Source organism: Anabas testudineus, chromosome 14 (genome assembly GCF_900324465.2).
Source record: "Anabas testudineus chromosome 14, fAnaTes1.2, whole genome shotgun sequence".
NCBI lineage: Eukaryota > Metazoa > Chordata > Actinopteri > Anabantiformes > Anabantidae > Anabas > Anabas testudineus.
The window spans coordinates 6,927,447-6,939,578 of record NC_046623.1 but is presented as its reverse complement, the minus strand read 5'-3'; the positions used below and the strand labels follow the sequence as shown (position 1 = coordinate 6,939,578).

The following is a 12,132-nucleotide window of genomic DNA, read 5'->3' as shown; positions in this document are numbered from 1 at the left end:
TGTTAAAGAGTTAGTTCACCTGAACTGCAACAACACTGCAGTATCTAGTCTTGAAGATGTGTCCACCCCAGTACACAGGAGGTGATTGGCAAAATTCCCTGATTAAAATGAGATCTGTTGATTATGCACAATTGCAGGGTTCCTAATTCTGAACAGATATTATGCTAATCAATTTTAAACTGTAATTTTTCAGTGCTTAATTTCTCAGTTCACTCTCACTGTATGTTGTGGCAGCACAAATCTCAGACGCTGATATGGCAAATAAAACCCCAATTTACATGCAGCTGTAGATACCGGGAAACATACAGTAGGCTGGAATATGTTTGTTTGTGTCATGGTCACACGTTTGTGTCAGGTTGTCATTCATCATTTTGACTGGTTGTCATTCTCAAAAGGGCAGATGTTGCCTACTATGAGCCAGCTTTAGGGCAAATGCTGGGGGGAAGTGAGAGTACAGGAAAAAGAGAGAAGAGAGTCTTTTGGTGAGATGAGGATGGGTGATGAATGATAGCCCTCATTTATTTTGCTTTATTGTCTGTCTATTATTTTTTATGTTACTATTTTAGTGTAGTTTGTGTTTATTTATTATTATGAAGGAACCAAAACTTTGACTTTTAGTAAGCAAGAGCAAAGCTGAATGGGATACTCCAAAGATGAAGTTGAGTACATGATCTTATCAGACATTTTTCCTGGAAGCATGTTCTCTGTGTGTCCATCTTTAGTAATAGCAGCATATCTTTTTTTGAAATCATATGTAAACAGCAATACAATAACACTGAGTCTGACACACGTCTGATGGACTGCTGTTATTTGAAGGTAAATAGTAACAACTGAGCACATGTCTAGAATCTTGATCTCAAACACTGGGGTGTTTATATTCGTACAGAAAATGACAAGGTTCAATCTCGTCACATTTGCATTCAAACATCACAACCCCCTCAGTTTTCATTTGGCAGACAGACTACCACTGCTTGCCATCAAATTCCTGTATGTAGATTAGCACAATCTGAGAAAATGTTCTGACATTTTTTGTGACTATGGGATTAGACAGGGATGACTGCCATAAGTCATCGTATATCATTGTGTGTTACAAGCGTTTTGATTTACTAACACTGCTAACAAACAAATTCAAGTAAGTACTTTTTAGACAGAACTAACAACTAAGTAGTTGTAGCCACTATCGCAGAAAAAGAAAAGCTCTGATGAAAAGGCAAAAATAAATAAAAGTTGATAATCATGTGTTACACCCGCTTAACATTTGTGAGTGTGTCACAGAAAACATTGTTTTCTTCTTGATTGTCAGTGCATGTGCAGTAAGCAGTATCATCTTTGAAATTCAGTTCCACCTTTAGTTTAAGCATGATGGCAAAACAAAGCTAGGTAAGCAGCATGTGATTACAGCAATGCCTTTTAAAATGAGTGCATTGTGAAAAGGCTAAACCAAAGGCGAATGTATGAACTCAAAATGATTCATTAACATGTACAAAAATGAATTCTGTGCACTATGTGTAACAGAAATGTAACATAGAATTTATAGATTTAAAGGTACTGTAGATTGTGATTAAACATATGGAGTTCTCATGATACTGAAGTTCTAGTTTCGCAATGGCACTAGTCACAAGTCACAGCGTATCATTTAGTTTTCTTTCTCACTTTTCACTTTTATATACACGTGTGCCAGACAGTCAATGTCTGAGTAAAGTCTGACTATGACTATGCTTTGATACATGCTTGCTTGCATGGACACGTTCCTGACAAATAGAGGATGATCTGATTTATGATCAGTAATATGTGAAGGTCTCTAAGTGCATTAAATAGTAATGAAGTCTGTGGTATGATGGAAGAGTTTTGCAAGCAACTTGGAGCATACAAAAGCAGAACACTGACATGTATTTTATGACATACAGTATATACTGTATATAATATCTAACGCACTGTGTGATCAATATTGGAATTAATGCCTTAACAAGGATGACAGTGATAAGTTGTCAGATTCTATTTAATAGTTGTTGAGCTAGTGCCTGAACTGGCTGCACTGAAAGCTGTATAGATTTCACATCTATTTTAGATTCTGTTTCCTACACTTGAACACTGATTTAGCAGTGGGGATGTCAGCTTTGGTTTCTCTTTTTCTGCGTATGTCTTATTGAGCTTTTGTACTTAATTCAGTGTTTCATCACTGATCAATGTTTTATCACTGTTTTATCTTGACAATTGAGCAATTGCCTAACCATTTTTTTTCTGTTAACAGTGGACCCCTGAGGTTTACTGGGTATGAAAAAAGCCTTGAAATGCTGCCCACAATTTACGCCTCTTGGATCCAGCCTGTCTGGTCCCAGCTCCATTTATTTAGGAGTATTTCAGCGAGGTTGTGTACAGTGAGAAAAAAAAAAGCTTTTGATGTTAAATTGAGGATGCTTTCCACATCTTCGTAAGGAAGGACACTAGTCAATATTTGGCCTGGGGTTATTTAATTTGGACAAGGAGTTTGATACATATATTAAAAATTCCAATTACCCTGTCAAGAGTTGAGCAAGCCCAGAGGAGGCTGTTTTAATCATAGAGCTTTATCAAACCCTTTAAATTGAGTTTAACATGGACAGGATCATACATTCTGCCTCGGGGAAGGTGATATTCCTTAATTTGTTGTAAATAGTAAACATTTTAAAAATCCATGTTTAACTAGAGTTATACAGAGAAAGTACTGATAGCTCCTTTCCTTCTAATCTCTCCCCCTCTCTGTTCATCCATTACATTCAAGATCATAAATGTTTTATGATGCTTTTACAGCACAAAGGATTGATAGCTATGTATTTTGAGTGATTCTAAACTCCACCGATGTATGCCACAAACTAAATTGACTTAATTCCCACATTTGCATGCTGCTCACATTTACCCACACTGACGAGTAGGTGCCGCGTTCTCCTTCTTTGAAGTAATGTTGTGGTCAAGTATAAACTTACAGTAGCATATGTCTGATCTGCAGGTGGTCACAGCTGGTCCGCCTCTCTTACCATTTCTGAATCTATTTCACAAAGATATTACAGAGATCTGAGCTGCTGTCAGATATTTTCCATTCCGTCTTATCAGTGGAAGGAATGATGTCTGGCACGGCAAACAAAGTATGTGTAAAGTCCCTAAATAAAGCATGAAATTGACAGGATGCCTGCCTAAGTGAGGCACCTTCCAGCACACAGGTAGAGCTGCTCACCTCCAGACTGCACGCATTCCATTTGGACTCCCATTAAAGTGACCGGTGCTCTGAGTCAACACTTTTAATGCAGAAAATGACTTCATTCATTTTCCATTATAAGAATCACATTTTAAAATCTGCCTACAGAAAGCAGCGCTTATTTTTCCGCTTCTCCACACATGAATTTGCATACATTGAGCCACAGAAGACGAAGAACTTTCCCCATTTTAGACATTTGGTCATGGTAGTGTTCAAGTATGGGATAAAAAGGAGTAAGCAATTTACTTCACTATACATCAGCTTTTAAAAAGCTAGTTTGGAAATCTATGCACGTAACATACTTCTAACCCCGAAGATTATTTGGTGAGCGATGTGTATATTGATGAGCATAAGTGAATGTGCATGGAAGGAGTGTTTGGGCATGTGTGTCTCACTGTGCTGCTTGAGAGTGTGTAACAGAAATGAGCTGCAACATTAAGCCTTTAACTCACCAGGGAACTGGTAGCTGTAGCTAGGTGCGAATCCAGTGTATCCGCGGCCATATGTTGCCACAATATTAGGGTAACCTTTAACAGAAGGGAAAGAGATTAAAAAGATGAGAAATAGTAATAATGTTTAAAATATGTACAACATAAAACCATTCACTCTCTTTTGTCAGGCAAAGCCTGAATCCCATCACACACTATCACATGTAACTCTTGCATGAAAAACTGCGGTGAGCAAGAATTGATTTATTTTTATGCTTCAAGATTCACAGAGGTGGCACGTACAGTATTTATAGCTCATAATGTTGATGGTAGACTGTCAAGTGAAAAACATTTTCTCTTTAACAGCAGGAGTGTGGAGTTTGACAACAAACAACAAATAAAACGACAAACTGTCTCAATTACATTAACCTCTACTCTCAATCGAGCTGATCCTGCTGCATAGGACTTTGTTAAAAGTGCTGGTGCATCAAGATCAGAAATTAATTTAGTGAGTAAAATGATTTTATAACCTACAAGAGTGAAGGCCACAACTATAAAAATGGGCCTCGGATTGTAAAATAATTTTCTTTCAGGAGAAGCAGACGTGGTGATTTAAACTGTGAGTGTTCAATAGCTGTTAACACACAATCTCACCTTAAACCAACAAAGTAACCCCACACAGACTCATAAGTTGTGTCATTATATTTTAACACATTTAAGGTACATTAGCAAGAACCAGAGAAACTTAATCAACAGGATTTTTACCAAGTGACAAAAAGTGGTGAATGGTTGGAAACCAAAGCTTTAATACGCTTCCAGACTCTTAACCATGTAATTATACTATAGTTTATTCAACCTTAAGTTCTCCAGCATTTGTTCTGCTCACTGTTAACACTTTATACAGTACATAGCAGTTATTTTAATAACAGTAATCCCATTAAAGTAAATGTAATGCATTATTTCCATGAAGGTGCTTGTGGTATTGTAATTGGTATGAAGAATCGAGGACTTGTTAACTACCAAATTTTTCAGATATCCACCATTATTTAACAATTAATTAATATTTATGTTTTGTTATTATAATAAATATTTCTCTTATAAAATACAGTATATTTTAAATACACTTATTAAAACTGGACTGAAAATGAAATCACAAATCATTATTAGTAAACCAAAGTCAAAGTCTGTTTGAGGGTACAGAAGTGTTGTTTAGAAGGTGTACAGTCCCTGGGTAGATAGAGAGTTGCAATGAGCCCCAAAGAGGACCCAGTGTCAGAAAATTTTAAAAGTAGCAGATGCATTGTTCATCTGCTGTCATAATTCTTATTACAACCACAGACCCACCAGTTAATTAGCTGGACAGTTTTCAGACAGAAGCAGCTGTGGGCAACATATTGAGAAACAGGGTGTGAGGGAGCAGGCAAAGAGGACGTCGAATACAGACAACACAAGAAATTTGAGATGAGCAGGCGGGTGAGCAAGTGGGCCTTTCTGTGACTCTGTAAGAATTCGAGCACCATCAAAGGTAATATAAACATAATTAACCCTCTAATTATGGTCTATGTCTCAGTCTTTATCTGTTTTCCTCAAGCTATTATCACCTTCAAACATAAGTCTGGACTAAATTACCTAATAAGAGGAAGTCCTCAAGGCCAGAAATGAATCACAGGAACCAACCTTGATAACTCTTTCCTCACTGTGTGTAAGCTACACCTTAGAAAATGACCTCAGAAACCTCTTTGAGTCTTTCATGTCCACGGTTCTTGTTAACTACTACTGGCCTGATATATTGGCTGCAGTTACATTACCATCTGAGAGTCTACACTGTAAATTCTGGAGTTGCAAATTCCCACAGACAGTGCAGACTTGATGAATTATTGCTGATAGTACAATAATTTCATTAATAGAGATATTTCTCAATGCCAACTAGTACATTGTACTATCCAATGCACATGCACTCAGGAGCATGGTGAGCCTTAGATATTATACATGTCCTCCACAGATTGTGCATACGCTTGTGTCTACAGAGCAAAGGTATCAAAACATTTTCGAATCAGTTTATGCACATTCGTGTTGTTGAGTGTATGTCGGCGATGTGCACGCACGTGTATCTGCGTGTATGAGTGTGAGCATGTGTGTGTGATGCTCTCTTCTGTATGCCTCAGAGCCTGTGCCAGCTGGAATCAGAAAGGTTGACCTTGGTCATAAATATCTAATCAGTGTTTGCTGTCCATGAAAAAGTTCAATTTATTCCTGACCCAATGGGAAAATGCCTCTCTCAGACCCTTTCCCCCTCTTTCGCAGACAAAAAGAAAAGCAACCCAGAGAGGCGATGAGGGGTCTAGTATGGATGAAATAGGACAGAGGCTACATCAGAAAAAAAAAATCCTCATCAGCTGCTGATGAGAAGTCATCACCAGGAAGCTACAGATGGATAGCTTTCACAAAACCCCCTCACTGTTTGTTTGGTCTGAAAAGAACTGTTATATGATACAATAAAAAGCTCTCACGGACCACAAAATATAGGATATTATGTGTTTGATACCGTCTTGCTTTTAAGCTGAATAAATGACCAACTGAAATTGCTGGCTTACATGCTGCAGCTCCTCCCTTATTTTAACATTTTCGAAAATGCCAAAACCATTTTCTCAGTCAGATGTACTGCATTACAATACATTACTACTAGAAATGAAAAGATTGCAACCAGATGTGCACACGCAAGAAGAGAGCTACAGAGAGGAATATGAACGCTTCAGAAAAGTGGATTAAGCTAGTATATGCTAAGTTACTATCTCATGAAATTCTTATTAAGTGCATATCTACAAATATTGTGAAACATGAGAGTGGGAGGAAAGAAAGAGAGAACCTGTTGTCTTTTCTACCATTTTGCTAAATGAAGCTTGCCATTGTGTCTGGCCTTGTGGCGGCCTCTTAGTGCTCTTATTTGCCTTATTAATATGCATGCTAATGTACCTATTTTATGGCTCAACAGTTCTGATTCACTTTAAAATCAATTATCCATCTGTTACACCCATACCTCACCCAGGCTCAAATGTGTATTAATTTCAGCAAACATACATCGGGCACAACACAATAAAGATAAATGCCTCGATTAGAGGCAGTAAACAAAAGAGCTAGGGATGGCTTTAATGAGATTTGGCACAAAAGGAGCTTACACTTTCTTAAATAATGAGCCTAGGGTCCCTTTTTCCAAATGCAAATTATATAAAGGAATGTTTCACTGTCCTTGTTCCAATTTCATTTAGTTAAGAGTGTCTCCAAACAAGTTGGCTGTTAATATTCTCACATGAGCACATCACTGCTTTTCTGCCTGCCGTCTCCCAATGGTGGGGACGAGTGTTCTCCTCTTCGCAGTGTCACTGTTGCACAGTTCACTGTGCTTGTTAAATACTTCTAACAGATGAGATGGAACAGGGAACGACTTAGATAGAGCTGACGGAAGCTCTTGGACAGTCTTATCAACACTTTTGCTACAAACAACTTTGTAATCAGTGTCATAGAAAGGTCAAGCCTGCAATAATCCTGATGGTTTATGCAACTGTGTATATGTGCAGATGGATAGACAGATAAATAGATAGAGAGAGAGAGAGACAGACAAATTGATGAAAAAAATGCTAAACAAGCAACACTGCTCGTTATCGACCTTCAAAGTCGTTTTAAACATAACGTTACCTGGTACAGATAAAAATGCATGACTCTGGCTCTGCCTGCACCTGCTACAAGAGGGGGGGGGGGACTGGCTACTTGCACAGCAAAATGGATCTCTTACAATCAGCTGCATGTCTCCTTTGCATTTGAGGGAAAAAATAAATCTTTTATGTGGGGGCAAATTCATTTGGTTGGGTCGCACATACAAATGATATGCATAGATGTGACTGACAGAGATAGATAAATAGACAGACAGATAGACAGACAGGCAGGCGTACAGACGCACGGACAGACAGAGAGGGATGGTTGGGGAGCGGGTGGGAGAGGGTGCTATAGTGTTAAATAAAAAGACCCACAGGCATGGGCTTGGTGGTAATGAAGAGGGGTGGGCCAGCAGCTGAGGTCCCTGTAGATGAGATCTCTCCCTGACATGTGTGTCCCCTTCATTACCCATTAAGGGGGGCACAGTGATGAATCCTTAATATGACATTACACCAATTTTCCTCTTCATTTAGCCTGCTAATGTGCTGGTCTGCTCCTATATGCCCAGGGGCTGACTGTACCAGACTCAACCAGAAATAGACCACAGTGGCCACTGGTGGCACACCTTGAAGCAGCCTAATTAGGGGCAGCGCCCACCTAATGGGGCTATCTAGACGGGAGTTTGCATACGTTGATTTTTTTCTAGCAGGTAGGAATTGATGACCGAACCGCGTGCATGTGTCTGAGACTTTATCTGTCCGATTCCAAAACGTGTCAGCCTCCCATTTTGTTTTCATTTACCAGCTGGTAAAAAAGAGTCACTTTAAACAGAGTTTAATGCTTAAAAATGTCCATACCTAAACTTTAGTTTGGACCAGTTTAGTATGTTTGTATGTGTTATTGTGCAAACAGATGTGTGTACGACTCACTCAGCATGCCCATCCCAAGCATGAAGGCATCCATGGTGTAGGGCAGACCCCTGGCTCGCCCTCGCGTACCTGGTGGGAACATCACCTCCTTGGGCTGGGCCTTCTTACATTCTACCTATGTAGACAGACAAACACACATATATGCAGATGTTCACACACAAACACAAACACACACAGACAAACTATTAGACTGTGTATATACCAAACCAGACAGATCTGACAGGGCTGTCTCGGCTTTTTAAGGTGGTTTTCTATATGACTTGCACAGCGCTAGATGTTTTCCATAGAGGGAAAACAAGACTGAGTCAATCTGAGCTCCTCACATTTTAGAGGAAATCTCTAAGGAAAACATGCTCATCCAAACATCATGCTCCTCCTGTATTAAAGCAAAGGTTATTGCTCCAGTGAGCATGTGCCCAATGCCTCAGGGAAATACAAGCTAAATACTTTCCAAGAGTTTCTGAGACATCAAGGCAGGAGAAGCTCTGTTCTCCAATGCCATTACCCAATTCCCGCTGTGGGGCGGTATGCCCAGTGTCTCTGTAAAAGGCAGTTTGTTTTTTTTTTTTTGTCTTATCTAAACACAGAAAATCACAAAAGCAATACTCTACTGACAAAATCTCTATTTGTTCTCTGTTTTTGTCATTTAACTTGAGTCTTGCCAGGGCAGTGCGTTTAAAATCTAAAGTTATGTTTTAAAACTAAAACTGTTTTTCTGTGGTTTTGTATTGTATGTGGATTGTGTATTTGTGCATGTCTGCTGTGAAGTCCCAGGTGCCCAAGAGTCCAATTCCACCTGCAGCACTCATCTCTCTCCTGCATTTCTTTTCCTCACACCAGTTCTCACACGTACAGGTTTGTTCGTTTCCCATCTTGCAAGACTGACATCTTCTCCACCTACATGAGAAGAAGATGAGAGTCCTATTTACCTCATCTATCTATTCTATCTCGATGAATTATAGAGAAACACGACTGGCTGACAAGGGTGGCATGGTCTTGAGTCTGTTGGTTGTTCTTTGGTAGGCTGAGTCTGTTCACCATGCTGCACAATCTATTTGCTCCACTGCCTGCTTGGCATCAGCCTGTCCATCTGTTTGTCTGTTTGCCTCCTGGCTTTCGCCTGCTTCTCCCTACTGCCTCCACTTAAGCAGGGCTTTCTCAGCTGCTGCGATTCACATGTCATCCTGGCCTGCTGCACAAGACAGGCTACTGCGCCAGTGCTGTGTACACCTCAACCAAGGTACATCCCAGCATCCATACAAATAGGCTTGCAACTCTGACAGGCCAGCAATGCACATTACAATTCACACACCACCCATGCACACAGTCACACATATGTACACTGGTATACACAACATCCTACTGCGAGTTGCCAAACTGAAATAAAACTTCACGTCTGTAATAAATAGTGGAACAAGCTCTGTAAATCCAGCAGGGGTAGACATGTAAAGAAAGGAACACTAATGAAAAAACGTTTCTATCACAGAGAAAAAGTTGCTGCGTTGCAGAGCTGTGATTTGTTACTGTTAGCACCCCTTTCATTTGAAGCAGACCAACTAAAGTACACAGTTCCCTCAGCCACTTTGTAGCTGTCACAGCTACTCTGCCCTCCTTGTTCGCCTGGTATGGTTTGACATTGTGCTGAAGAGAGCACAGACGCTCTTATTGTCAGAGAATGACCCCTGGCATGGAAGTAGGAGGAACTGGGTGGGACAAATGAGTCTGTTAGAAATCTCAGCACACTGCTGGGATTTTCACATGTTCACATAGCTCGGTGACAAATACAGCTAAGTTCTGCCCACACCACAGACATGACAGTGTCCTCAAGTGGCCCCTGCCACATCCAGTGAGTTGGACACTCAGGTAGCCTGCTGGGAGTAAGACAGACCGGTGTGTGAGTCTTGCCTACATGCTCTCAGATGCGGGTCTTTGATATTCAGAGAGAGGGCTCCTTGTCATGGATTTAAAACCAGCCAGGAGCGAGGATCTGTGGTAGTGTGAGTGTGTGGGTGTTCACCTGCTTCAAACGCACAGAAGTGTTTGAGGGAGGGAGGCAGGAGCTTTCAAGAGTGAGCTAAGTAAAAGAACGAGAAAAAGAAGAGGACGGCGAGACATTTCCAAGCCTGACAATGAAGCACTACAAAGGGTCAGCAGCTGTGAAAGCACAGATCCATGTACTGTGGAAGAACACTGAGTTTACAAACTCTCTTTTTACCTGCAAGAATCATTCTGAATTGTCACTTTTGTAATATATGTCTAGGATTCTTGATGATATGAAGGCAGCAAAATATTGCGTGGTGAAAAGTCTGGCGATCATCCACTAAGATGTGATGAATGGAGGTATTTGAGCACCTTTGTATCTTGTTGAGAAAGGGGACACCCCATTAACCTCCCTTGGCTCCACTGCCAGAAAAGTTACACTGTTTTGTGCAGAAACAGCACCGGAAACATCTGAGAACCTCAAACACACAGACATACACAGTTTGCAAGACAACTGACAGCTCCTGCCACACAGTGTTGACAAGGCATGGCTACCTCAACCTGCACGCTTTCAACATATATTGAAACTGCACTGATATACTGAAGCGGAGAGCTTATCTTTGAGATTTCAGTCACTCTGCAACCCAAGATAAAGTCAGGGAGGGAGAAAAACAGAAAACCAAACAGTGGAGCACAAACACTCTTAGTAAAGTTTTATTAAATAATTTAAATATGTTTCTTGAAACACTGGAAGTTAGATTGGTGAACCTTTTACTGTGTTAGCTTGAGGGATGAGAGCAAACATTCAGACTCCATTATTCAGCATATAACTGTTTAAAAAAGTGAGCCTTGGATCTCATCCAAGCAACCTGCAGCAGAGTTTGTCAAGTGTAAAATGTAACCCAAACCAACATCTGGAAATGATGTTGCTGGAGTGTGCTCTTGGTAGGCAGATGTTAACACACAGTCGCCTGTGGAATCGCAAGCCTGAAAAGTTCTAGCATGATAAAATGGGAAATAAAAAGGAGTTGGAGACTCCACATGAGGAAAAATTAAAATAAATTAAAAGATTCCAGATAGGGCAGCGGATATTTCTATTCCTGGTTACAAACACTGTACATAGCATATCTCTTTTCAGACAATCACTCCTTTCCATTAATCTGATGTATACTGAATATGTATTCTTCAGGAAGCTTACTGGGTTGGACCTAGTAACATTTACTTATCAATGTTTGGAAAATGACTTAAACAGTAGTAATGTGAAAAAGATCCCTCGGAGCACACTCACACACGTCCCTTGATCTCTCTCAGTTGTGAGTGTGTCTTAATGAAGCTGGTAGGAACATTAACATTAAAGTGACCCACTGATGACAGAATGCCATCACGTTAACAGACTGATGAAGCCAGTCTAAAAACAGATACATAAACATGTACATTTCTACTGTTTCAGATTGCTCTCTTTTTTTTTTAATTGGCTTTCTTTCGAGGAGTTTGAGTACTATTCTTGATCTACAAATAACCAGGATTGCTACTTAAATTACATATGCAAACATACAGTTGCACAGTTGCAGAAAATCACAAGCACCACTTGTAGTAATGCATCTCACTGATGAAAAAATAAACCAATTGACTGTCTTTGTTTTAACGTACACACCATATGATACAGAGTGGAGAAATGCTCCAGTTGTGACATTTTCAATAGACCTCCCATACATATTAACCTTGTAGGTATAACGGGAAGGTGTGGGCGGAGTTGACTGGCAATGACTGTCCTTCAGGGATGAGTGTTGTGGGTGTGTTGCATGTTTGTGTGTAGAGGTGGAGCTGTACGGCCACTTTTAGCTTCACTAGTGAATGGATTCCATCAGCACACAGGCAGACTGAAGAAATGAAACAGAGTGATTCATTTAGT

At 40.1% G+C, this 12,132-nt stretch overlaps 1 protein-coding gene across 6 annotated transcripts in view; it reads right to left on the bottom strand.

Annotated features, from left to right (window-relative positions):
* The window catches only part of LOC113170032 (RNA-binding protein Musashi homolog 2), a 197,017-nt gene that overhangs the window by 33,693 nt on the left and 151,192 nt on the right, over window positions 1-12,132 (bottom strand). For all 6 annotated transcript variants that reach the window (XM_026371891.1, XM_026371892.1, XM_026371894.1 and 3 more), the window contains exons 9-10: window positions 8,241-8,355; window positions 3,685-3,759 (exon numbers count right to left, since the gene is read on the bottom strand). In XM_026371891.1, coding sequence (XP_026227676.1) covers window positions 3,685-3,759; window positions 8,241-8,355 — 190 coding nt within the window. The remainder of the gene's footprint in view (window positions 1-3,684; window positions 3,760-8,240; window positions 8,356-12,132) is intronic.